We start from the raw sequence: 26,172 nt of genomic DNA on the forward strand, positions 1-26,172 counted from the left end.
CGTCACACAGCACCGGCCCAGGGCTGAGCTCGGGTTCGAGCAAGATGTCGGCCCTCAGTGTATTGGTCTCCGTCATCTTCTCAGGACCCTCGGACCCATGACAGACACACTGAGTTGTGTCCTTGCCCACCTTGTATTTCTCCAGCTAACAACAGTTCATGATATTTTCATGGAGTGTCTGACGTGTGGTAGTTTATCTTCAGACTAGCCCTACACCAGTGTGGAGGCCCTTTGACGGCTGGGGCAGAGCTAGACTTGCAGCCAACTTCCGGTTCTCCCAGCACGGCCCTCCCAGCACTGCCGCCTGCTGCTGATGTTCATGCCTGAGTCCCAGTAGAACTTCCTTACAACTTCCGGTTCTCCCAGCACGGCCCTCCCAGCACTGCCGCCTGCTGCTGATGCTCATGCCTGAGTCCCAGTAGAGCTTCCTTACAAGTTTTGGGTATTTGGGCCACATGATCTCAGACTTCCGCCCATGCCTGGGGTTCAGCGTCAGCTCTTCACTCTGGGACATCAGCCGTCCCTAAATGTCCCCTCTGTCCTCTCCCACTGTGCATGCCCCTCGCCCAGGGCTTGGAGCTCACCTGCCTTCACTGAGTCTTGTCATTGGGTGTAAGGCGAAGACCACTCTCAGCCAAGCTCTGTCCACAAAGCCTCTTTACGCTGTAAGTCCTCACCTGGATGGGCATGTGCTGGGCCCCAGCAGTGCTGCCAAGCTAACAGTGGTCGGACCCTAGAAGTCACCAGAAGGCGCCCCTGAAGTGACCACCCCCAGCCGCATCTCTGCCGAAACAGTCCAGAGGCTGAGTGAGCCGTGGTCCGTGCTGTGCCTTCAGGAGTTAAACTGGTCCCATGCTGGCTGACGGCCTGACCAGGTGTGCTGCACTGGAGACTGCCCCTCAGATCCTCTCTGGACTTGTTTGCTGCTGTCAGCTGAGAGCCACCAAACCTGCCCAGACACTGCTGCCCTGTCTTCAGTGCAGGGCGAGGTGGGAGCACAGGCTGGAGTCAGCCTGCAGCCAGCTGCTGTGCTCAGGGTCTCCTGACGAGCACTCAGAACCCAGGCTCTTCTTCAAGGGCGGGGGGGGCGGGGCAGCACGAACCCACGGCCTCCTCACCGGCCCCAGGCCGTTTGATTACTGGCACGAGGTAAATGCCCTTTACTCCACGTGTCTGTTTTAATTACATCACGACAAAAAAATCTTCCACAAGACCTATCAAACTGAAAGCTAAAGGCAGAGGTTTCGATACGTAAACCTCGAAATACTTTCTATATTCCAGCATAAGGCAAAATTCTGCCTTTTGTTTTTATTCTAAGTGAATATACTGTTTTTCCTGATTATAGAAATGTTTGTTGTAAAAATTCAAGAAATAGAGAAAAGCTTAAAGGTCACTCACAAGTCTTCATATACTTTGTGTGCATAATGAGATGGAACAGATCGTGATTTTTTTTAACCTTTTTTTTTTCTCACTTATCTAGCTATTACTTTTAAGATGTACTTTATCAGGGGTTCCAGAAGTCCTTGAGATTTGAGATCACGTGAGGATTGTTTCTGGGTTAAAAATATTTTGTGCAAGGAGTGTGGTCCTTGTTTTGGTGAGAATTTGCAGTGCAGTGGTGGTGAAGTGGGCAGGTCATGGACTCGGGGTCTCTGGGCTCACGTCCCAGCTCTTCCGTCCCTCCCCTGGGGCCCCCGACATGCCCCCTGACCACTCTGTGCCGTAGTGTTTCACCAGGAGCGTGGGGATACTAGAAGTAGCTGTCTGCCAGGAGTTTTGGAGGAGTGAGTTCACTACCCGTCAGGGCCTCACACGGGACCTGACACACATGGAGTGCCCTGCGAGCATCAGTAACGACGGTTCAGACAGCTTTGATTTGACTGACTTATGTCTTTTGACAACCCATGCAATTGCTATTTGCTTAAATTTAGTTGTTTTAACACATTTGGTGGAGCCATTAACGTTGGCTGCCGGCATGACCGCCACCAGCCCTTGAGCTGCAGCCAGAGGGAGCCCTCCAGGAGTCTGAGGGTTGTTCTGGGGGTTCAGTTCCGGTCCTTGGGGAAGAATGACTGCTCACTGAGTGTCTTGGGTAACTTTTGTGAAGAAATAGTTAATTCTGCACATCCTACCCTAAACCCAAATAAAATTTAGATGGAATTAAAGCAGTAAGCAGACTCAGAAAATAGACTACAATCCAAGTGAACCTAGATTCACGGTTTTTGTATCCTTCAAACTTTCTCTGCACGTGTGCCTATGCAGATATCTTGTGTGAGACTGAACAGATCATGTGGTTTTTTCAAACTTTTTTTTCTAAATGCTAGGATGCTGAAGACATTTCTAAGTATGACCCTAAAGCATAAGAGAAGATATCGATAGTCTTGACAGCACATAAATAAGACAAAACAAAGTAAAAAGTGCACCCTGCCAAAGAACGCCGTTCACAGGAGCCCGAGTGGAATGCCGTCTCCCCGAGGCTCACGAGCTGTGAGCTCGTTGGCGAAGGAGGAGACCCCTGAGTGCCCGCTCCTCCGTGGCCATCCCAGCGAGTGGCCTGACTTACTCGCGGGGCTGTGATTTCACATGCTGGCAGTAAGGGTGTCTGCCTGCCCTGCTGGGTGCTCCAGCCTGGCACCCAGGGCTGCACCTGGCCTTCTCTGCAAGGAGCGCCCTGTGGTTAGAGAAGCTGGCTGGTTGCTTGGTAACTCCAGTTGGTGGATACCCAGGAAGCCCATTGGAGACGGTCTGGGTATTTGGAGGGCGAGCAAGTTGGCAGGTTCCCGAGAGAACTGCAGCTTGGCAAGAGGAGGACACGAGCCTGCCCCCGCCCGTGCCCCCCACCCCCAGCCGGTGTGCGTGGGTGTAGCACGTTTCAGCCTCCATCTGCACCTGGCCTTTTCAGCGCTGGGCCTCAGAACAAAGGGAAAGAGGTCAAGTGCTGCCAAGGGGAGGAGGAGTCCTGCTCTGCCAGAGGGGCCCCTGCTGGGCTGACCCGGGGGGTCTCCCTCCTGAGGTCAGGGCCTGGACCGGTAAGCCCCTGCTTGCTCTCTGGGCCACCAGTGTCTCGGGGTGTGGATTTGGGTCCCGTGTGGAAAGTGCCGTTGACCTTGAACAACTCGGGTGTGAACTGCGGGCGTCCACTTGTATGTGGTTCCTGGTGTTTGGGGCAGAGCGGTGTTTCCGTCCATGGTTGCCAATCTGTGTGCGCGGAGGGCCGACTTCCCTTGTGCAGGTTTTCAACGGCATGAGTGGTCGACACCCCTAACCCCGCGTTCTTCAAGGGTCAACTGTACATTGACTGGAGTCATAAATAGCTAGGAAATTTTGGGATCATAACCGCAAGACAAGCAGGACCTTCCCCAAGACTTGCTCTCTAACACGTCTGCTATCCCAGTGTGGACTTGCAGGTCCTCAGTGGCTATCCCAGCGTAGGCCCGTCACCCTCAGGCCACCAGCCCCAACCAATTGTGTCTTTCTGGGAAGCGTGTGGGCGTCTGCCGCTGTGCCTTTGCACTGCCCGCCGCAGTGGCCTGAGCCTGCTCTGTCCACAGTTAGTGAATCAATCGCTCACGTAAGATTCTGGATGTCTGCTTTGCTTTCACCGTGACAGGAGCAGTCGCTGAAATGAGTGGTGGAACTTATGTTGGGGAAGCTGTTCTGACTGAAAGTTTGCATATGTTGAAACCCTGGTCGTTACATTTAAAACTATACATCCTCTGGGTACCAGGTTCAAACAAGGAGAGAAAAGGCAGTCCTCCCTGTCACAGCCTCTTCACTCTCTGTCACAGAACCCGACTAAAAATATACCACAAGGCGCAGCTGGCAGCCTCAGTGTGGGGCCAGCCCTGCGCTCAGCGGGCAGCCTGTCTCCTGCCACTTCCCAGCCACACAGCAGCCCCAGCAAGCAGCACCTGTGCCAGGGATGCCAGGCACACCCATGCGGGCCGGGTCCCCGGGACTGAGAGCCGTGACCCTGTGGGAACGGAGGGTGAGTCAGCACAGCTCAGTCGGTCCTGGTTGTTGTGTGGCCTTGAGGGAGATGCTTGGCATCTCCGAATCTCAGTTTCCTCATTTTTAACTGGACAAGCCGCATTCCACATGCTGGCCACCTGCTAATATCTCTGTGTCTTATTTTGCTCAACTCCTACAAAACCCCGTGAGCATCATCCCCGTTTCCCATGGGGGCACTGAGAAGCCCAGGGCATGCCTTTGTGTCATTGAGCTGATGTGTGACAAAGTCAGGTTCCCGTCCCGCCATGTCCTTCCTCCTGTCATCTGTCATCCCCCCCCCCCCCATTGTCCTACTGAAACATTTCTGTGAGACCACAAAGAATTCCCCCATGTCATGTTGTGGTCATTTGTCAGCCGCAGTCATGCTGGGCCTTCCTGTCTCCCCTGATTGTCCCATCCTTGACCAGCACCTGGTGGGAAGAGCCTCGTCTTAGAGCTCGTCTGACCTGTGTTTGCATGTGGCTTCTGCACTGAGCACGAGGGTCTTGGGCAAGTACTAACCTCCCCGCGCCTCAGTTTACCTGTAAGACAGGATGGTTGTCTAACCTGCCTCATCGAGCAGAGACTGCCCGAGGCGCCCGAGAACCCAGGAGGGGCTTCCCTGCCTACTCCTGACCTCCTCCTCGGCACCCAGGCCCCGGCGCGCACATGCACCCTCGCTCTGGACTCCGGGCCCTTCCGCATGGGGTCTGATCTCCTTTTTTCCCAACAGAGGTTGACTCTGCGTGTCTCTCCGTGTGTTAATCACTGCATTGGTCCTGTTTTTAATTTGGGGTTTTAAAGGAGTTCTGTTACGTTCATTTTGACTACAGGTTTAGTCTAATTTCTCCTACAGTTATTACAGCAAAGGAAATGTTGCAAATACAAGTAGTTGGAGGCAGCCTCTGCCTCTCAGAACCTCCGAAGGTTATTACCAGGAGACGCTGCCAGCGCCGTGGGCTTAATGGTGAGGTGCCGCTGTGGTTTGGGTTAAAATCCTGTCTTAGAAGCATTGTTTTACTCTTCAAATTCCTACAATCATTTTTCCTGTATACAGTTGACCCACTGTTTTCCCCTCTGACCCCCAGATCAGATGGTAAGGTCTTTTGAAAACAGTTACCGACTTACTTTGTGTACAGCCATCAGCCGAAGATGGCGCCCTGCCCCGCCCCGCAGCAGTGGCCTGGAGCCACACCGGCTGGCTCCGAGGTCTGCCTGTACTGGGACTCGGCATCTGAAACTTGCGTTTAGCCTGTTGGCGTTTGCAGCGTGGGTCGGAGTGGGGAGCGGCTCCCCGGCCCCCGGTCTGCAGGCCCTCCCTGCTGCTGAGCACGCACACACGCACACACGCACGCCCTGGTGAGTCTCCAGGTCAGAGACACTGACCCACCCGAGTGTCTTCAGTCAGTGACAAGGTGTCTGCCAGGCCCCGGCCCTCGATGGGGGGCCCCTGTGGGGCGGGCTGGGCTGAGTGCCCAGGAGTGGCCGGTGCCACGTGCTGCCAGCTGCCCTCCCTGCGGAGAGTGGGTGGGTCTCCAGGTGGGTTTTCCTCCGTCCCTCGGCAGAACGCTGCATCGCTCACCTCGTCTGCCATCAGTGGGAGAGTGTATCGATCTTTCTTCCCATGAAAACAACACAGAACAAAGCCTCACTTTAAAAACGCCGTGGTATTTTGCACCATTATGAAAGTCTGTCATTGCCGTACCTAATCTTCTGTGCTTAGAAAATCAAAACAAGCACTATTGAAGGGATTGTACTCAGTTCATACAGAAATGTCACCCGCAGTCTCGGCACCAGCTGCTCTCCCCTCTTTCCAAAGCGGAAGGAAAATAACAGTTTCTCTTCCCTCTGCCACCCTGTTCTTCAGGCCTGACCTTCACAAGAAGACCCAGAGCAAGCGCCGCCTTGCCGAGGCCCTGTGTTCCGAGTACGCCAGCGGGATGGAGGCCGGCGTCGCCAAGGTCAGAAAGCAAAGCCAGCTCGCTGAGCAGGGCAGCCAGCCGGACAGCGCCATCTGAGACCGCCGGCCGGACCGTGGGAAGAGAGCTCTTCGCCAGACAGAGACCAGAGAGTCTCTCCGAGGGGCGGGGCTTCCCACCAGGTTTATGCAGACCCTGGCCCTGGTGGCACTGGATTGATAGCCTTTTTTTGTCAGATGTACCAGTGGCACCTTTCCCTAAGACACAGCCCCCGACACTAAGAACCCCGGCCCCTCTCTCTGGGGGGAGGGGTCAGCACAGTATAGACTAGCCAGTATCTCAGTATCTCATGTAACCTGTATCGCATATAAGATGTCTTATATACTCTGTGTTTATCCCACCGGTGCCCGCATCGGTCCTCATGTAGATCACACAGTGCCCCACGACTAGCCGGGAGGAAGCCTGGGCACACAGCGGTCAGGAGGAGATGGTCAGGAAGGGGCGTGACCGGCTGTGTAACGCTGATCTGGAGAAGTGTCCCTTTTATGCCTTTATTGGCATGAATTCTATAAAACAAGGTGTTAAAATCTGGATTTGAATTTGTAGAGGAGGAGAAAAAATACCTATCCAATCACGTTGCCGATGTCCAGATGCCTAGGCTTTGCTGTGGGTCGGAGCAGCGCCGGGCTCCTGCCCACAGCGGCTCCTGACCCCACGGCAGGTCCGCACACTTGCTCGCCCCTCCCTGTCCACGGAAAGCGTGCTCCCTCAGGGCTCATTGATTTACTGTTGCCTTTCTGTTATTTGCCTTTGAAGTCAGAAGGCACCAAGGTCCTGAGCTGCTTCTGCCGTTGAATTCCATCTTGTCTCCAAGAGTCTGGGGTCTTTGTATTGTGGCCCAGGCCACAGCTTCCCCTCCCCCACTGAGTTTTCCAGGAGGTTTGAAAGAGGACCCCCACAGTGTATTGATTCTCAATAAATGTAAGATTTGGACACGGGGTGACTGCAGAGGGGTGTGGAGGGGAGGACTGAGCAGCCCGCTGTCAGCCCTGTTTTCTCCTTTTCCCCATTTCCCTGTCTTTTCTCCAACGCCTGGGACGTGTGTGGAAGCCCCACTGCAGTAGACCCTCCAGACTCACGCGGACCAACTGGCCAGGAGCGACCCGGAGAGTTGCAAGGTGGGCCCTTCTCGGGCACCAGGCAGGGTCGGCGTCCTTGCACTGGGGGCCGCGTGTGGGCACGGAGCCTCCGCAGGAAGGAAACTGGCCTTCCCAGAGTTGGCTGTCACAGTTAGTAGGGACCGTTGTGAAATTTGTAATAATAAAACCTTCAGCACACACCGTGTTGACTTTGGGCAGATGTGCTCTTTCTTTTGTTTTGAGGTGTGATGGTTCACATGATTGGGTGAGTGAAGGAGAGCTCACACTGTGTAGACCAAATCCAGCTGTGAGAAACGGGATCAATGCCGGTGATGGGCTACGGTCAAAAAGGAGCCCTCCCCCCACTAAAGGGTGGGTCGGAAGAGCTCTGCAGTCCTGAGGGAGGGAGGTGCAGTGTGCAAGGGACTCCAGTGCTGAGATCCAAACACACTTCATCTGCGAGCGCGTAGGTGAGGGTTTCTCTTCGCAGTGGAATCAGTCCATTACTCCCAGTTAATAAAGAAACACGGATTTAGCAGATTTAGGGTTAATATTATCTAAATTTAAATAACCTTAAAATAAATCTCTCTCTTATTACAGCTCTTGACAGATTATACATTTCAGGCATCAATTAGGCAAAGCTTTAGCCTAATTCCACTGCACATACTCTAATTTTGTGGGTATTTTTAATCGTGGTGGGGTTTTTTGGGTTTTTTTTTTTCCCTCTAATTTCCCAAAGTTAACCCAATCCTCATTTTTCGGGTCACAGAGAATCGGAACATTTCATGGAGCATCACAGCCTAAAGCCTTTTCCCCTTGTGGGCCCATGGAATGCTTGAGTGAACACCCCCTTCGTGTCTGTGACCCTTAGCGCTGACACGTCTGCGGAGGGGGCCCTCGTTCTCATGCACGGAAGGCCCATGGTTAAGTCAGCGCTGATGCAGTTGGAACGGCATCTTACATTCAGGAGAGCCACCCGCACCTGGGCCCAGGGCGCTTTGAGGAAGCCCAGTGGGTCTCTTTCGTTTCCTTCCCTTTCTCCCCGCAGTGAAGGGAGGTGGGGGGTAAGGGAAGACCCCTGGAGGCAGGTGTAAGTCCCACCTGCTGGCGGCCTTGCTAGTTGGCACTTCTGCCCCTCCACCAAAAGTCGGCTGCGGAAGCCGTTAGAATCCCACCGGCGGCTTCCAGGAGACCAGAACGTATGGCTTTTCCCGCCGGAGAAGCTGTTACTGCTGTAAAGGGCGCTTAACTGTTCTTGTTAAATTGTCTGCGGGACCTTCTCTCTTACTCGGTTCCACCATAGGACACACTCAGCCGGGGGTGGGGGGTAGCATGGGACACCCTTAAAGTCGGTTCGACTTCTCGGAAACACCCAGGAGCCTTGCAACAAAGCCCAAGAGGAATCGAAACTTTCCCACCTTTGCCCCTCCCCTGTGAAGTCCAGGCTTCTGGCGGTGTGGGGCAGGAGTTGGGGGGGGGGTGGCAGAGAGACTGCCCTCCTAGTGCACCTCCTGTTCCGCCCGCTGAGGGGAGAACGGGGCTCACGTTTTCTTTCTCGAATGCAGGTTCACCCAACCCCAGCCAGGGTCAGGAACGGAAACCAATCTCCCTGGCTAAACAGAGGCGAGCCAAAGCCCACCTCACCGCAGAGGTTGTAAAGTTATTACAAACGGGAAGCGCGGGGCAATTTAAAATATTGTAATTAGAAACTTGTCGGGCAGCCTTGTTCTTCATTAGTGTAAGATATGAAACCGCCTCCAAGGTACAAGGACAGTGACATAGTCGGGAGGGTGTCTGCGATTTACACTGCGCTGTGTAAATGTGAGGTGTCTGCCCCAGCCCACCGCCTCCACTTGCACAAAATGAAAAGCACACCAGTGCAAGTTGTCCTTTGATAGATTTTTAATATGATTTTAAAGAGTTTTGTTTGGTCTCATTCTTATTCAATGAGATTAATTTAAAGCACTTATCCCCTGGGTTTAAGTCAATCCATGTAGGATTTGGGCAGGGTTTGTTGCGTGGGGGGTTTTGTTTGCAAGAGGCTCTGAGAGAGTCCGTCCCCACTTCATTAACCCGGAGTTGGGGACAGTTCCCTTCACCCCCACCCGGGCCGGAGCTGGGGATTTACCAGCCCCCATTCACATGCAAAAGAACCCAAAGGCGAGGGGCTCCTGGACTTAATTAGCTGCTGTGCATTTTGCAAAATTAGAATAATACCCTCACCATCCCGGGAAAGAAAAAGGTGGTGTGAGGAGGGAGTGGAGGGGTGGGGAGGGTACGCAGCAGGGCTGGTGGGGGGGTAGTTTAAGTGTGCCTCCCCCCACACAGGCAGCGCTTTCCCAGAGCTATCCTGCCGCAAAACGGGGAGCTCCGCTTGAGCCCCCAAACTTTCCAGTCCTGTGCGGTCTTCAGGCCTGGACATCTGCCCTGCAGGAGGTGGGGGGAGGCCTGCGCCCCCTCCCTGGAGAAGAGCTGGCCTCGGACGCTGACCTTATCCCCTTTAATCTGGACTGGAGGCCTGCAGTCTGCTGGAGAGTGAAACCCCTCCCCTGAGATCCCCTATCCACAGGCTGGGCCTGGGGCCCACGCTGGGGCTCGGCTCCCCTCTGCGTCTCACCCCCTAAGTCCCCGGGGAAAGGAGAAAGAGGAATTGTGGCCGTGGGGTACCCGCTGTGGCGTCGGGCTCTCCGCGAAGGCTCCCTGGGTCCCACCCGGTGCCCGCGAGCGCGGCCGGAGCCCAAACGCGGCCAGGGTTGGGGGCGGGGGCACAGTAGCCTCGGAGCCCATCTGTCCGCCCGCACCCAGCGGGCCGGTCACCAGCTGCCGGCGGCCTTGTCGAGGCCAGATGAGCCGGCTCAGTAAGGGCACCGCAGCCCGGCCCACAGCCCAGCGAGCCCGGCCGCTGACCCCCACCCCGGCCCCCGGCCCCCGGGGACAGACTGGGAGCGGCGAGGAACCAGATGGAGAGGCGGGGGCGGCGGGGAGCAGTGAGCTCGCATCACTGTGGAGACGGGGAGACTGAGGCCAGCACTGGGACAGCCAGGGACAAGGTTCCCGGTAGCCCCGTGGGGGTCCCCTGCCCGCGACCACAGCGCCAAGGAAGAGAGGGGAACACAAATGCTTCCTCACTGAGTCTGAAAGGAGACCGAGTCCCAGGAGGGAAAGGGGGTCTTAGGTAGGGGGGGACAGAAGGGCTGAGCTCGGACAGGCACCTGGTCATTTGTACGAAGTTTATTTCGACATTTAAAAAAAGAGAACCCGAGGGGCCTGGCTGCCCCCAGACGGAGACTGGAGGTGGGGGCTGGGGTCGGGGTGGGTGGGCAAGCCCCCTTGGCCCCTTCCTGCCCGGCCTGGGAGCGGGGCGGGCACAGGCCACAGACACTGATTCACGGACACGGTCACGGGCTCGTGGTCACGAATAAATAACTTCATATACACTTTGCACACCGTATGTACAGCTCTGCGCCGGCCCGGGCTCTCGGAGTGGGGGTCCACACGCCCCTCCGCGGGTCACGGGGGCAGGGAGGGGGCTCAGGGTACGGCGGGAGCGCGAAGGGGGGGGGAGTGCAGCCTCGGGGTCGCCCCGCCTGCTTCCGGGAGGGGCAGGGGGGCGTTCGGGAGTCCGCGGGAGGGGTGTCCTGTCTGTACAGCCGCGGGCGGAGGTGGCTCCCGGACGGACTGGCTGGGAAGAAGGATGCCGAGGACGGTCAGGGAGCTCGGGCCGGGGCCCGGGCCTCAGCAGACTTGGCATCGGGCCCTTCGGGGGACACTGGCCGGAGAGGCAGACTGGGCGCCCGGGAACGGGGCGTTCACCCGCGTCGCCCTCCGAGAGGGAGGCCGAAGGGGCGGGCGCTTCACCGGGGCTGCGCGGCGCGGGGCAGGACGCCGGCCAGCGGGGGCAGCGGCGGCGGCGGCTCGCTGGCGCCCTGAAGTCCGTGGATGAGGATGCGGGGCACCAGGGGCCTCTGCAGGGCGGGCGGCGGCGCGCTGGGCCCGCGGTACAGGTACAGGGCGGCGCCGGGGTCCAGATTGGAAACTAGACTCTGCGGGTAGAAATAAGGCGACGGGAACATCCGCTGGAGCGCCGAGTAGTTGCCCGCCTCGGCCAGCAGCTCCAACCCGACGGCTGTCTGGCGCTTCCACTTAGTCCTAGGGACCGAAAGAAATGCACACGGTTGGGTCAGGCTGTGGTCGCGGAGACCCCTGCCCCTCACAGTGTTTGATCGCACTAATGTGTTCATAACGGGGCACCAGGCACCGTTTGCACGTGTTACACGCATTGGCTCGTCTAAACTTTCCACCGGCCGGCTGTGGCCATTCATCTCCATTTTACACACAAGATAACCGAGGCGTGAGCCATTTCCCCCATACTCCTTAAAGTGGTAGAGCCCGAATGAGCCAGACGGGCTGACCCCAAAGCCTGGGCTCAAACCTCTCACACTTTGCTCCAGGGACCGCCGACAGGGCCCCTGGGGAGGCGTGATCTCCCAAGGGAGGACAGCGGGTCCGGGAGTCACTTTACTAGCCCTAGGAAGGGGCGCAGTTGTTTCTGCCAGCGGCACCGCGGGGGGTTTCCAACTGGCAGCCCACCTCTGGAAGCGGAGACACACACCCTCTCCACGTCACCCAGGTCCCCAGACCGGGGGCAAGCCCTGGAGCCTGTCTGACACCAGAGTCGGGAGGCCACCGGCAGAGCGTCTGAGGGGGTTTGGGGAAGGGAAGGAAGTCGAGGCCAGGCTCATTGCCAGAGCTTCGGCCTGGACCCCTAGGAATACCTGGTCCCGGAGGCTGGTCTGGTCTGCTGGGGTCCCACTGAGGCGGGCTCAGCCACCACAACCCCCTTTCCTTCCCTGCATTATTCATCATCATCATAATTGTGTAATTACTGTAACGGGCCTTAATTATTGATGCCCGGAGCAGTAATCGGTATTTATTATTAATGGGGTGATGTGTTCTGAGGCTTGTTTATGGAAGGCACCATTCTGGCCTTTGCTATGAGTGTGGGCGTGACTGGCTGTGAGTGTTTTTGTGTGAGCGTGTGAGTTGGGTCGATGTGAGGATGTAACTATAGGTTGAGTGTGTGGATGTGTGTGTGTTTGTATAAGTGTATCTTTGTCCCGTGAATGTGTTAAGGAGGGAGATTAGAAAACAGCACAGTCAAAACTGGTGCTCAACACCAATTTCCCAGCCACCTCGTCCCCGAGGAGCTGGGGCTGGGCCCCTTCTCGCCTAGGCTCCTAGACCAGAAAGCAGGAGGCCAGAAGAGGCCAGGTAGGACTTGGCTCCCGCCTCCACCCCACCCGCTAGCCGTTGCCTGGGTTGGGCTACATTTCTCCCACACACAGACTTGTCTTCCCCGAAGACATTCTGGACACAGGCCGCCACCCCTCCTCTGGCCTGGGGCTTCTACTGGGAGAGCTCAGGACCCCCAGTTCCAGGTGGAGGCGGCAGGACCCGTCTGGGGTGGGGGCAGGCCTTGGGACCTCCCGGGGGCTCATGCATCTGTCCACCTCTCCTGGAGGGAGGTGACTGGGCGCTGGAGACCAAGTCTAGTCCTGGCTCTCTGACTCACGTGGACTTTGGGTAAGGCCTTCTCTCCCGGGGTCTCAATTTCCCCACTTTTACAGAATGGGGAAAGCTCAGGGGGTCACATGACCCATGGAGGGGCAGACAGAAAAAGAGAGGGGCCCCTCCCGTCCCCCACCCCGCAGCAGGGCCGCACCTGCGGTTCTGGTACCAGGTCTTGACCTGCGTGTCGGTGAGGTTGAGCGAGGCAGCGAGCTCCATCCGGTCCTGCACGCTCAGATACTTCTGCCGCTCGAAGCTGCGCTCCAGCTGCGCCAGCTGATGGTCGGTGAAGGCGGTGCGCGCCTTGCGTGGCTTTTTCAGGCGCACCGGGGGACTGTCCCGCGAGCTGGAGATCTCCCGGTCGCCCTCCTCCTTCACTGCGGAGACACAGCAGCGCGTCAAGGCCCGTCCTCGCTGTCGGCTCGCCCAGGCCGCCGCTGGCCGATCGCGGTCGGGCCAACGCGGTTCAGGACGGTGGCCAAGCCCCTGGGAGCCAGGACCGCGGACGGAGGCCTCGGAACGAGGAGGACCGATACCTCGCGGAGAAATTACCCATAGCCAAGAGAATTCAGCCCGCTTTCCCTGCGCCGGGCCCCGCGGAGGGATAGACCGAGCGACGGGACGTGCGGCGAGGGGGGCCCAGGGGTTCCAGCCGGGTGGGCTGCACGGGTGCGTGCTCCGGGGTGCAGGCCCGCGCCCCGCATCTGCGCCCGGATTTCCCCGCCGCGCACGGGCTAGGAAGGGAGGAAGCTGAGGGCTGGAGTCTTGGGGCGGGGGGGGGAACCCGCGTGGAGAGAGAAAAAGCTGTGCACCCCAAAGCGAATCATTGTCCTGAAAAATAAATAACTGTCCCCACGTCTCGCCTAACCCCTGTAGGGTTGCATATCCGTGAGGATGGTTCCCCCCGGGTTCTTCGACTACAATAGTGCGCAGCGCGGGAGGCGGGCGTGAGGGTGGATCGCGGGCGCCAGGTCTAGGAGCCCTAGGCATTTGGAAAAATGAGCGACGCGCTCGCCCCGGAAGGCGCGCATCGCTGAGGTCTGCTACCTTATCGACACGGTGCCCCACCAGTGTGACTCTCACTAGCTCGGCTTGGCGGTCGGGACACCCCATAAGGGTCCTCACCCCTGAGGCCCAAGTTTAAAACCCGACTTAGGCGGTTTCTGTTTGGGTTTTTTAAAAAACTCTTTCGAGCGGGGTTGACTGCAGAAATCGCACACTTGTTCAAACGAGCTCAGTGAGCCCCCTCCTTCTCCCCCTAAAGCAATGATATAACCAGAGACCACCTCCCCCAAATTGGCGCTGGCTGGGGCTTCCCCCACTCTCAGTCTCTGTGTTTTTCTTTATGGTGAGTTTCATTGTGCCTGGCGTTTGTAGTGACAGGGTTCAGCTGAATACGAGTTGATCTCTCTCTGTAGGAAACAATAATCCAGTTAATTGAGCCACTAGGGAGTGAGATTTTTCAACCAGAAAGGCAGTGGTTTGCAGCCAGGAGGGTGCGGGCAGGGTGTGCACCGAGAGGGGCTAGCAGGGAGAGCACCTCTGGGGAGAAAATGCCTCCTCCAAGCAGGCGCCAGGCTCTGCCTGCCCTCCCAGGCAGGGGGCCACATAGGCCCCCCCCCAGTCACCCCAGCGGGTGTGTTATGATCGGGAAGGGGGGGGGTGGGAGGGATAAGTTCTGTCTGTGCTGGCAGGTGAAGTTTAATCAAGTACAACGAAACAATGATCCAAACCTCAAACTTGATATTGTGGAAACCTTACTTTTCGACCCAATTGCCGGATTATTTGTGGAAATCCCCAGTTCCCGGGGCTGAGGTCTGAGGTGGGTGGGAGGGAAGGTTGAGCTGTGGCACCAGGAAGGTTGGGGGGATTTTCTCTAATCCATCTCGTCTCCGGGGCAGGCGGGAGCCTTCCGATGCTGGTGCTCCGGGTTCTGCTCCGGAGCGGGCCGCCCGGTGGTGGGTCCCCAGACCCTGGCCTGGAGGCCACACCTCAACACCCCAGAGCTTGAGACCCCCAAGCCGCCTGCTCTGCTCGGAGCAAAGTGCCAGTGTCGTTTCTTAGCGGACGCAGGCTCTGACGGCTGGAGTGCGGCAGACTGCCTCGCTTTGAAGCCTGGCTGCAGCCTTCCTCAATGTTATCGTGCGGAGCCTTTGGGACCAGAAACTCGGGATGGACTGACGCCCGCCCTTCCGTGCCCTCCTGGGAGAAAAGGACTCAGCGTGGCAGGTGGATGGGGAGATGCCCGCCCGGGCTGGGCTGGCTCGGTGCGCCCGTCTCTGCCGGGCGGGCGTCCTCACTCGGCCCTGAGGAAGTCGCCTCCACGTTGGAGAAATGCTCCAGACGCTGACTCGGGCAGATGTCCCTTCTCACCTGGGGCTTTCTAGGCTCAGAGGCGGCACCACCTGGAGGCGGGCGGGGGAGGGGGAGACCTTCCACCCTCCTCCACTCCAAACCTCTTCAAGTGATATGTGGGCAGCCGGCCCTCATCACCTTCCTGATCAGATATCGTCAGGGACAGGAGGAGGAAATTGATATTCCAATTATCTTAAATGAAACCTCTCCTCAAAATCCCAAATAAAAGGAGACAAGAGCCAAATTCTCTCACCACAACCAGCACCCCCCCCCCGTTAGCACGCAATACTGGGGGTTCTTGCCCCTCACTCTTAGCCACAAGTCTGGGGTGTTGTTGAGAATGACAAATAATACAACGATGTCATACCTATATGCTTAGATTGCTTCTCTGCCCTTCCCTACACCTGTCTTTCTCCAGGGCCGGTTTTCTTTGCCTGTGTAAACAGCCCCAGGGGGAGAAGCAGAGGGTTTCTGGGCCACTTGCCCCTGGACCCCTTCCTGGGTGCCCGAGCTCAACTTGCCTCCGTTTTGTAGGCACGGCGGGCCCCACAAGGCTGAAGACAGCCCGGCTGGTGCGTGGGGAGGCGGAGGGCAGCGGGGTGTGGAGTGGGGCCCCAGGTGGGTTTCTGGTTGAGGTCAGGACGTGGCCACAAATTAGTTCTTAGTCGGAAGGAGAGAATTAAATGAACCTCCCTACATTTTTTTGTGCAGACCGAGTATAAATAGGAGCTATCAGGTGCCGGGCCCCAAGATGAGAGCAGCTGCCCTTCTAGGGAAGTTCCCTCTGATGGAAGGGTTCGGGGTGAATTATAAGGCTGGAAGAGCTACGAGGAGCCCCTCTGCTCACGCCCCCCTCCCCTGTTTTTTGCTGGGGGGGGGGAGACCAGGCTCTTTCCTTCCCTCCTACCTCCCGCCTCCCGCCTCCCGCCCGACTTCTTCCTGGAAAGAACTTTGCGCCTCTGGCCTGACCGGGGCTAAAGTCAAGGCAGTTGCTGGGGGCATACCCTTTCTTTCTTCTGTTCCTTCTTTCTTTCCTCCCTTCCCCCATCTTTTTTAAAAATTTAATTTATTGATTGATTTGAGAGAGAGAGGACGGGAAAAAGAGACACACTGGTCTGTTCCTGTATGTGCCCTGACCCGGGATCAAGCCGACCATCTTGGGGCATCCGGACGATGTTCCACTCAACCAAGCTATCCGGCTTGCCGGGGCTCCCCCTGTTCTCTTCATCTCAACCCCAGCCCCCTGGGTAAGACAGGATGAAAGGGGAGCAACAAGAAAGAAGAGGCTCACAGAGGTGATAGGCTGGTGAAGGGTCAGCGAGCCCAACATGAGGGAATGGGGCTCGTTACTTGGGAACCCCTGGCTCCCACACAAGTGGAAATTGATTGCTTAATTTTCTTTAAAAAAATCAAATTCAGTAAGAACCATTGTGTGGGTGCAGGGTCCCCCTCTCCACCAGACCTCTGAACCTGCTCCCAGCCAGCCGCCTGCCTGCTGTTTCTAGTTTGAAGTGAGCATTCCTTCTGCATGATTTCCGGGGCCCAGACCACGCCGGGCCCAACGAGAGGCAGAGCGCCGTTTCTCTTACCCTCTGGAGATTCAGATTAAAGGGTAGAAAATTCTGACTGTTCTTGGCGCTCCTGCTGAAATCTCCTGCTAGGCTTTCACTCTTATAAAAAGGGCCTTCCAGCAGAGCCCGTTGTTTCTGTGAGGTCTGTTCTCAATTAGCTCCTGCCCACCGGCCCCCTGGAAGGGCGGACCCAGCCGAAGTTTGGAAAGTTTGCTTTGTTCATTTTGGGGGATCTCTCCCGAGGCACACGGCCTCCATCTCCCCACTCTTTCCTCTGGACTCTTTGTTGATCAGAGGGGCAGCCCCTGCCGGCCAAAGGTTCAGGCAAAGCCAGCCGCCCAGCCGGGCCCTGCAGGGGCTGGGAGCCAGTGTGTGCTTGTCCCTGTGCACGTGTGCCCCCTTGACTGCCAGGTTCTGTGCATGTGTGCCCCCTTTACTGCCAGGCTTGCTTGTTTTTTAAAGAAATATAGCATCCCCCCCGCCCAAGTGTCCGCCTCCCATGTCCTTACCTTTATACTCAGAGTCTGACGAGGCGTTGCTGCCACTTTTGTCCAGCTTGTCTCTAAAGTCCTCCCCGGCCTTGGCCGCAAGACGGCCCCCCGGCTCGGGGGCTGCCGGCTGCCCATTGCTGGAATAGGGCGCACAGGCTGCCAGCGGTTTGCAGTCGGCAAGGATGTCCCTGATCAGAAAGGAGGAGGTCACTGTGCGGGACTGGGCTGGGGCCGAGAGCTGCCCAGGCTGCAGGTGAGAGTCCAAACCTGGGCCCGCTGCCCCGCCAGGCCGCGGGGCGCCCGTCTCCAGACAGTCCCTTCCTGGTGAGGCTGGCGATGAGCAGTCGCTGCTGCTTTCGGAGCGTGGACTCAGCTCCAGGGGCGAGTGGCAGTCCCCAAGCAAGGGGTCCCCCTTGGGAAGGGCGGGGCTGCCTGCACGGTGGGAGAGGATGGAGTCGATCCCAAAGCCATTGGAGCCTTCCATAGCCAAGCTGCGACCTGTCCTCTCCAAAAGCTCCCCACCCACCCCCAACCCCAGCCGCCGCTGCCTCTGCCCCTAGCTGCGGGCTGGCATGGGGAAGGCGGGCAGGGAGCCTGCGGGCACCTTGGATGGAGTTCAGCCTTGGGGGAGCCCAGGAGCTCTGGGCCAACCTCCTCTGCGCATTAGATCCAAAAGGGCTCAGCGCGCCTTCTGCAGCAACGCGCCGAGCCGCCGAGCCGAGGGGGGGTGGTGGGAGTGTCAGGGAGGAATGGGAGGGAGGGTGCGCCAAGTTAGGGAGAGCAAAGGGGAAGACGGACGGCCTCGAGCGCTCCTTTGGCACCGAAGAGATGCGAGGACGTTGGAGTCTAAATAAAGAACGTCTTTTTAAAAATCCAAAACGCACGCTTCCTCCAGGCGAGAGCGATGGCCGAAGGTAGCAGGGTCCGCACCGCGGATAGCAGCGAGCTAGCAGCCGGAGGAACGGAGCGCACCTGGCGGCGTCAGCACCGCGGATAGCGGCGGCGGCGGCCCGCGGCGCATGACGCTCCACCTGGCCGGGGAGGTCCTCTCTCCGCGCTCCCTGAGCTCCGGGGGCCCGTCAGCACCGCGGACAGCGCCTCCCCGGTTCCACCGTTGCAGGTCTCAGCCGGTCCTCCGAGCGCGCGCCTTCGCCTCCCCCCCTTCCTTTAAAAAATGAACTTGTGTCACTTTTACTTTGGGGCTGGGTTTTTTTTTGTTTGTTTGTTTCTTCTTTTTTTTTTTTTCGTTGTGTTGTGTGTGTGTGTGTGTGTGTTTTTTTTTAAAAGGGGACTCGCCCACGTGTCCCCGGAGTGATAACGCTGATTGGCTCTGGTTGATTTTGGGGGTGATGTCACAGCTCCGCAAGCCGCTGCCCGATTCCCTTTCACTTTGATTAAAAGAGACACTGAATTAATTACAGCACAGACCCAACTGTTTACCGGCGATTTCCACACGGTTTGCTTTCATTAGGCCGGTGATGAGGCTCCTAATGAGGGTGATTAACTGAGGAGGGGACGGGCTGGCGAGGAGGAGTCCGGAGCCCGCGGCCGCTGCCGGTGGCTCGGGATGTGCGGTTTTTTAAGTTTTCCAGACCTTTTCCCACAATTATTCAAATTATTCGTCTGTGGGGCTGTCATAGATCCTTTTCCTCGCCCTCCTCCCCTGTTTTTCTTTCTTCAGCAACAAAAAGGGGACTAAACCTAGCGAAGAAAGAAGTGTGTGTGTGTGTGTGTGTGTGTGTGTGTGTGTGTGTGCGCGCGCGCGCGCGCTTGCTTGCTTGCTTGCTTAGAAGCACCGTCCTGGTGGGGGAAGAGATTTTAATTTAAGTTGCATTGTTTCCGGACGATCCCGGGAGGTTCTCGTTGTTCCACATGTAGGACAATTTACAGCCCTCTCTGCCCTCTTAGGACTCTGCAGCCGGGCAGGAGTGCGAGAAGCCCGGTGACTGCCCCTAAGAAGGTGGCTCCCCGGGAGGGTAGCTCCACTGTGGGCGAGGGTGGAGAACGTAGGAAGGTCGTTTCTGGGACGTTGGGGCACCCCGAGAAATCCGTGTGGCCCGAAGGAGGCGGCGCAACGCACAAAGGCGACAGTGCCCCTCCCCCCCATCCAGCGACAGCCGTCCGGGGGCCCTGCCCGGGTCGCGGTGTTTTTGTACCTCTGCACAGGGGCGCGCCAGAGCTTCCGAGGGCCAGTGTAATCAATCGTCTGCAAACGGCTTCTTCCGCGCGCAGCCGGAGCTCGCCCGGGGATGGATGTATTTTCAAGGCAGCGCTGGAAACGAGGTGTTTTTTACTGTGGATAACGTGCCCCCTCGCCCTCCTCAGTCCTCCACGGTCTAGGTCGGCGCCTTCCAGGGTCGGCCTCGGGTGCGGGACCCGGCGCGGCAGGCAGATCCGAGGCGTGTCTCCGGCCTTTGGACACGGCCCCCGGGACCCGCGATCCAGTCTGCGATCAAAGGGCTGCTGGAGCCGGGCCCGCGGGTCGGAGGCGTCGTGCGCCGCCCGCCCCCGGAGCCCCGGCCTTCGCAGGAGGGCCCGCGCGCTCCCGACCGCCTCCCCACGAGTCCCCCATAAACGAGCCGGGCCCCGCGTCGGGCTCAGCGTCCGAGATCGCGGCGGAAAAGTGAGGCGTCCGCACCTCCCCCCAAACCCAGAAGCCAGCCAGAGAAGCCGCGCGCGACCCGACCGGGCAGAACTTTCTCGTCCCTCGGGCGAGGTCAGCGGCGGCCTCACGCCGGCTCCCCGCGCTCTCCCCCTGCGCTTGCCGGCAGATTGGAAGCGGCCCCGCCGCCGGCCGGGCTGGGGGCGAGGACCGGCGGCTCCCCGGGGACCGCAGTCCCGGCTCGGCTGCAAGCTGTCGAGGAGGCAGGAGGGCGGGCGCCGAGGGGCCGCAAGCGGACAGACCCCCGCCCTGGCTCCGCGGCCGCTGCAGTGGACGCCTCCCGCCGCGCTGGGGCTCAGCCTGACCGGTCGTTCATTTTCCTTTGGTGGAAGGGGCGGCGGGGGGCATAAGTCACAAGACCTTTCCCGGCCAGCCCCCAACTTGGGCATCGTTCCTATTCTGGGCGCCTCTGGAGACACCCCCCCCCCCCCGGGCCTCTCCACTGCCACCCCAGCCTGCTTCTCCGGCCTGCCACCGCACGTCCGAAGGAAGCTCGTCTGTCCCGGAGCGCCCAAGGTCCCCAGCTGGTGTTAACGGGACTCCCACACCCCCGGGCCCGTTAGGGGCCATCCGGGGCTAGAATCCGCGCCCCGCGGGTCGGGTCCCAGGGCCCCTGCCCTGGGCAGGCGCGCCTCCCGCAGCGCAGGGACCTTATTTGACTTAAGGGGTTTTAGGCTTCGGTTCGGGTTTGGGACTCAGCAGCAGCGAAGCCTCGGCCGGCCCTGCAGGGTGTGCGAGATCAGAGCCAGGGGTTGTGTGTGTGGTGGGGGAGCACAGTGTTGGGCCGGGGGTGGGGGTGGGGGTGGGGGAGGGAGCGAACCTCCTTCAGTTGAAAATAACAGCTTGAACCTGAAGTCCGGCAGCCCTAGCCAACGCCTCGGAATTTCTGAGTCCCAAGAATTTTGAACAGGTTGTTAGCATCATTAACGAACATCATTCGTCTTGAATTATTGCCTCTATTCTAATAGAAGATATTCTGTGGGATTTGTTTCATTTGGAACTTACTGGAGGACTCCACCCTCTCTCACCACCATCGTTTCCTTCCCGTTGGGGAGGGTTTTCTAGCCCCGCCTGCCCCTGCCTCTCACCGGGACAGTCCCGCATCGCAGCTGGCCCACCGCCTGTGTTTTGCGTGCCTGCGTGCACCCGGGCTCTGCTGTAGCAGAGAGGAGCCCAGGCACGGGCATGTTACCGGGCATCCAGGGGTTCCTGAGTGGATGGTCCCTCCCTGCCCTGCGGAGAGGAGCCTGGGTGGTCCCGGACGGTACAAAGGCTTTGATGTCTTCAAAGCTGGGTGTGAACCTTGGTAAGCCGCTTGGCCTCTCAGAGCTCAGTTCACACCGCAGAACGCAGACCTCTGTCCCCTTCCTGCTCGCCGGGCCTCAGGTCCTCGTCTCTGGCTGTCTTGGGCCGGACCAGGTGGAGGGGATTGGTGGCCTCAGGGGAAGGAACGGGAATCAGTGTGACAAGGGCATTGCCAGGACCGCTCAGTCTGAACCGAGGGCCCAGAACTGCTCTGTCCGTACCCAGGCCCCCTCTCAGGACCCCCACCCCTTCTCCCCACTTCCCCTTTTAACCTCGAGCTTCAAATCCCAGTCCCTGCCCATCGCCCTCTTTTAGATCCTCAGCTTCTAGATGGACCTCAAGCCCTAGAAGGCTCCTCCCAAGACACACCCACAGAAGGGAGGGTGGCCCTTCCCCAGGGGCAGGGAGGAGCCCTCAGAAGGCCCGGGCTCTGGCCCTGGCCCTCCCAGGCTCCACGGTGCCTGTCCTTGACCGGACCTCCACTTTTCCTTTAGGACGGAGACGTTGCCGACAGAGGGAGGTAGTGCGGGGCCACGGCAGGAGAGGCCCATGGACTTCAAGCAAGCGGCCTGCTGGCAGAGTCACATCCCCTGCACCATCTGGGGCTCCTGGCTTGGGTTTGGCTTTGGGTCAGGAATGGGCCCGGGTCTGCCCGGGCCTCTGACTGAGCCATGGTCCTTCCAGGCTTCCTTCCCCCTTCCCAGTCCCACCTCCCTCCCGATTGGATGCCACTCAACCCTGGAGCGCTGACAGGGAGTTGGCTCGTCTGGCTCAGCAGGCAGAGCCACATGGGGAGATGTGCTCAAAGGGTTTTGCAAGTGATCCTGAGGCCTTCTCTGCTCATGAAGGAGTTGTGGCTTGAATGCCATCCTTCGCAGTTCTGAGCAGCAGCAGCAGCAGCAGCGAGAGGCAGTGGGGTGCGGCAGGGTGGGGTGGTGGGGGACAGGGACTCCAGGACCAGGCCAGACCCGAAGCACAGTCCTGGCTGGGAATCCCGGCTGAGACTCGGGTGAGGCGAGTGAGGCGGGTCACCCACGTCTTTGTTGAAACTGTTAACTATTTTGTCCACCGGGGATTTGAAAGTCTTGATTCGCAAAATATACTGTTGGTCTTGGTTGCTGAGTGTCGGGGCAACCCCTTGCATTTTGTGCCTTAGGCAAAGACCTCACCGGCCTCGCATGGTCCCAGCCCCACTCTGTGGCCTCACCGGCCTCGCATGGTCCCAGCCCCACTCTGTGGCCTCACCGGCCTCGCATGGTCCCAGCCCCACTCTGTGGCCTCACCGGCCTCGCATGGTCCCAGCCCCACTCTGTGGCCTCACCGGCCTCGCCATGGTCCCAGCCCCACTCTGTGGCCTCACCGGCCTCGCATGGTCCCAGCCCCACTCTGTGACCTGGAGCAAACGCAAGGCTTTGGGCTGTGGTTGTCTCAGCTGTGAGACCCCCCTCTTCCTGTGTCACGGGAGGGCCCTGCACCGGGCCTGGGCCCTGGGGAGCAGCAATTCTGCGTTTCGTAGTACAACTGCTGATCATAACAACCAGGGTTTCCTCTCTGGCAGGTGGGAGTGCCCGGGCTTGTCTCCCTAGACCCCACTGGAGAGAGAGGTCAGTCCCCCCTCTGCCTAGGGCCTTCCAAACACAACCAGTTTTGAAGGCAGAGTAGGGAAGGGTGTGGATGACACAGGCCCTAGGCCCGGCCTGGGTGCTAACGTCTCTGCTCTGCACACAGAGGGGTTGGACAAGGACGTAGATGATTTGTGGTTTGAGGTCATGCTGTTCTCAACCATCTTGGTTGGTTTGGCCCCAAACCCATGGAGTTCCGGAAACCAGAAAGAGAACATTTTCTTTTCGCCCTCCCTTCCTCCTTCCCTCTCTCTCACCCCTCCTCTTTCTCTTTCTCCTCCTCCCTCCCTCCCTCCCTCTCCAGCACGCAGTCTGTTCCCTGCATGGTGCGGTGCGCCATGCTAGATGCTGGCACTGCCTAGGCGAGCAGGGCAGGACGGAGCTCACAGAAGGCCATGGCGCCCACCAATCTGAATCCCCCTTCACGGATTAGTCCCCATTTGTAGATTCCGGTTTATAATTTACCTGCACTCAGTTCTAGGAACCTAGATTACAGAGCCAACCTCGTTATTTTTGTTTTTTTCTGCTTGTTTGTTTAAAATTCTTTTAATGACTTCAGGCATCAAAAATTTCCCAAGTAAAAAGAAATGAAGGAGAAAAAAAAAAGAAGGAGCTGTTTGGGTCCATAAGGATAAACGCAATAGGAAGTGTGTGGTCAGACGCACAGCCCGTGTGGCCACGACGCAGGCCGGCCTTGGCGCCGGAGCTGCTGGTCTGCTCGCTGCTGCGCGATGTGCTTCCTCTGAACCCCCAAACCTGTGCTTTCTAGACCAGCGTGAGTGAGGCGGGGAGCTGGGCTGGGGGGGACCAAAAACCCACAGCATCTCTGTCTGGACCCGTCTCTGCTAAAAATCCTGGACAAAAGCTGGACTCCAGACCCCTCACCTTCTTACCAAGAAACTTACTCACTATCCAGTTCTATGCGAGAGGCCAAGAGACATGAGTGAGCTTGGGCTTTGGTTGGAAATCCTGGAAATAGACCGAGGTCAGCGGGGGTTTAGCACGAGAAGCAAAGCTGACCCCCCAGCCGAGAGGCCTGCGGTCCTTGGTCCTCGGTCCTCGTGGGCTGCTGTGTAACCCCCAACCCCCTGCTTCCCTGGCAGGGCCACCGGTCTTCTCAAGCCCCGCGCAGCTTCAGGAGTTCAGTTTCCGGAGGCTGCAGTGAGACTCCTGCACCCCAGGCCGGCTCCGCACCCCCCTCCTGCCCGGTGCACACCAGCACGGGCCCTTCTTCCTCCCGCCTCAGAGGGGACAGGCCGGACCAGCTGCCCCCAACCCCGGCTCTTGAAGACAGTACACATGGACTTCCTTTATTTGGTTCAGTCTCTGATGGGGTGTCACCTGGAAACCCAACCAGGAGGCCAATCAGCAGGGAAACGTCCGCAAAGTGGTGCTCGCTCACCTCCGGGGACGGTCGTCGTCCCCGCGTGTGGCCTGTGATTAGAGGGACAAAGCTCCCCCATTTCTGCCCATCTGAGGGGCAGCGGGAACACACAGCATGGCAGTCAGTGGCCTGACTTGCTGCCTAAAGCCGCCTCCTTCAACACCTGTCTTCTTTTGTGAAGGCGGGTGGTACAGGGAGGCTTAGAGATGCGCCCCCATGGTCCCTCCACGCTGGACCCTTCTGCATCATGAAGGGCCGTCAGAAGGACCCCAGTTGCGTAGGGGGCAGCCTCCAGCCAGGGTCAGCAGGAGCGGAGCGAGGACAGGAGTTTGGCCAATGCCACAGGATACCTGAGAAGGCGGAAAGAGGCCGGAACCCGACCTGGGGCTTTGAGCGGACGCAAATAATTCATGAGGAGGGAAGAGCCAGGCGGGGGAGGGAAGGGCCAGGAGCCCCGAGGCCGTGGCCTTGGGCCTGCCAGCGGGTGGCGCTGTAGGACAAGGAGCGGAGGGCCCTCGGAGGAGAGCCGCTTCTGGCCCAGGCGGGAGCGCCCAGAGGCCAGGGGCTCCGGGAGGGATAGAAGGGTGCTGCCCCTGGGCACCCGTCACGGCCCCGGCACGTCCCTCAGCAGCCTGTCCGCCCGCAGGGGCGGGAAGCGATGAAGTGATGATCACAGACACAGAAGAGATGTCCTGCAGCTTCCTCTGGCCAAGTCCACACTTTCCCCCCGACCCAGACCCTTGGAAAAGCAAGCCTGGAGGGGCCACTCGCCCCTGGCATCTCTCTATCTCTCCGGTTGCCATAGCGAGAGCTCCCCCCCCCCCCTTCGGCAGCGGATGGAGCCTAATTTCAGGTCCTTCCAGAAATTCTGTGTCCTGATGTGCCCCTTCCCCTTTCCATAAGGGATCTGAGAGCAGAAAGTATGTTGAGTTAAAAACCATCTTTCCCTCCTTGATGCCCCTGGACACAAAGGCTTTTGTGAGTTTGCGCATCCTGTTCTCGCCTCTGCATCACTCACGGCGTCTGCCCGCCCCTCTTCAGTGTGCTTCTTCATAAGAAACAACAGTTCACACGTATCTATTGCTTACACATGCCAGGCCGTGCTAGTCATGCTCTACACGTTCTTTCACGTGGTCGTGACCTCCCTGATCTCCAGCAGGTATCCTGGAACCGTGTCGGGGTCCTTGTCTCACGGAAGAGGCACAGAGAGGTTAGGACACTTGCCAAAGGTCACACAGAAATTACAGGGTGGAGTTGGGCTTTGTGCTGTTGACCTGTGGAAGGGCTGCCCAGCTCAGTGGCCAGGGGCCCCTTGGGTGCTCACTGCTTGCACATGAGGCTCCCCGCTTCCTGTGGGTCGGAAGGCTTCTGGTGGCTTTAGCTGAGATGAGTAGGGGGCTTGTTTCCCTTTGGCTCTAGAGTGGGAGGAGGATTTCAGGCCCTTGGGATGGACTGGGGTCTGGGAAGGCCCTGGCTGAGCCAGATTCCTGACGCGGTTATTAGCGTGTGCGGCATTTTTATGGAATCGGCTTCTAACGGGGCGTGTACCTGTCTGGGGGGCTGCTTCACAAACTCGGATCTCTGATCACCAGACTGGGCTGTGTCTCCCTGCCGGGCACGGCCTGCAGGGGGCGCAGATCACAGCAGGCATTGGCGGTCACGCCACAGATATCACTGGGCACTTCCCACAGGCCAAGCGGGCCCTTAGCTCTGGGCCCTCTGAGATTCCTGACCTCCTGCACCTTTCAGACAGTCAACAAGAAACCACTGTCATGCAGAGAATACAACAGGGTGGTGAGAATTGAACGGGAGTGTTTCTGGGAAGGCTTGTTGAGTAAGGGTTGACTTTTGGAGCTAAGATCTGGATGACAAGAAGGGGCAGGCAGGCAGGTGACAGTCGGGGGCCCAGGCGTCCCAGGCAGAGGGAAAAGCAGGCAGAAAACCTAAAGCAGGAGGGGGCGTGTGCGGCCTGCAGGCCGGGGGGACAGGCGGTGGACTCAGGGGATGATGCTGGAGGGACGGAGGGACGGCCCCAGCTGTCCCACCCGGGGTCCCGGCCTGGTCAGGAGCACGGGTCTCACTTCAGGATGAAGTGCTGAGGGGCCGCTCCGGGGAGACGGGCTGTGGGAGTGAAGCCGGAGATGCAGTTCTACCGCAATTCCCCAG

The 26,172-nt window shown here is 58.6% G+C and overlaps 2 protein-coding genes across 2 annotated transcripts in view; one reads left to right on the forward strand and one right to left on the reverse strand.

Moving 5' to 3' along the window:
• Positions 1–7,268, forward strand: part of DDX31 (DEAD-box helicase 31) — a 72,236-nt gene extending 64,968 nt beyond the window's left edge. Inside the window, exon 20 of the mRNA XM_066366811.1 lies at positions 5,858–7,268. Within this exon, the coding sequence (XP_066222908.1) occupies positions 5,858–6,008 (151 nt within the window). The 3' untranslated portion in view covers positions 6,009–7,268. The remainder of the gene's footprint in view (positions 1–5,857) is intronic.
• Positions 7,269–10,902: 3,634 nt separating this feature from the next.
• Positions 10,903–17,517, reverse strand: BARHL1 (BarH like homeobox 1). The gene is made up of 3 exons (XM_066365565.1): positions 17,052–17,517; positions 12,771–12,993; positions 10,903–11,197 (listed from the first exon to the last, which is right to left on the reverse strand). The coding sequence occupies exons 1-3, from the start codon at positions 17,515–17,517 to the stop codon at positions 10,903–10,905; spliced, it is 984 nt and encodes a 327-aa protein (XP_066221662.1).
• Positions 17,518–26,172: the final 8,655 nt, after the last annotated feature.

This window comes from Saccopteryx leptura, chromosome 2 (assembly GCF_036850995.1).
Source record: "Saccopteryx leptura isolate mSacLep1 chromosome 2, mSacLep1_pri_phased_curated, whole genome shotgun sequence".
NCBI lineage: Eukaryota > Metazoa > Chordata > Mammalia > Chiroptera > Emballonuridae > Saccopteryx > Saccopteryx leptura.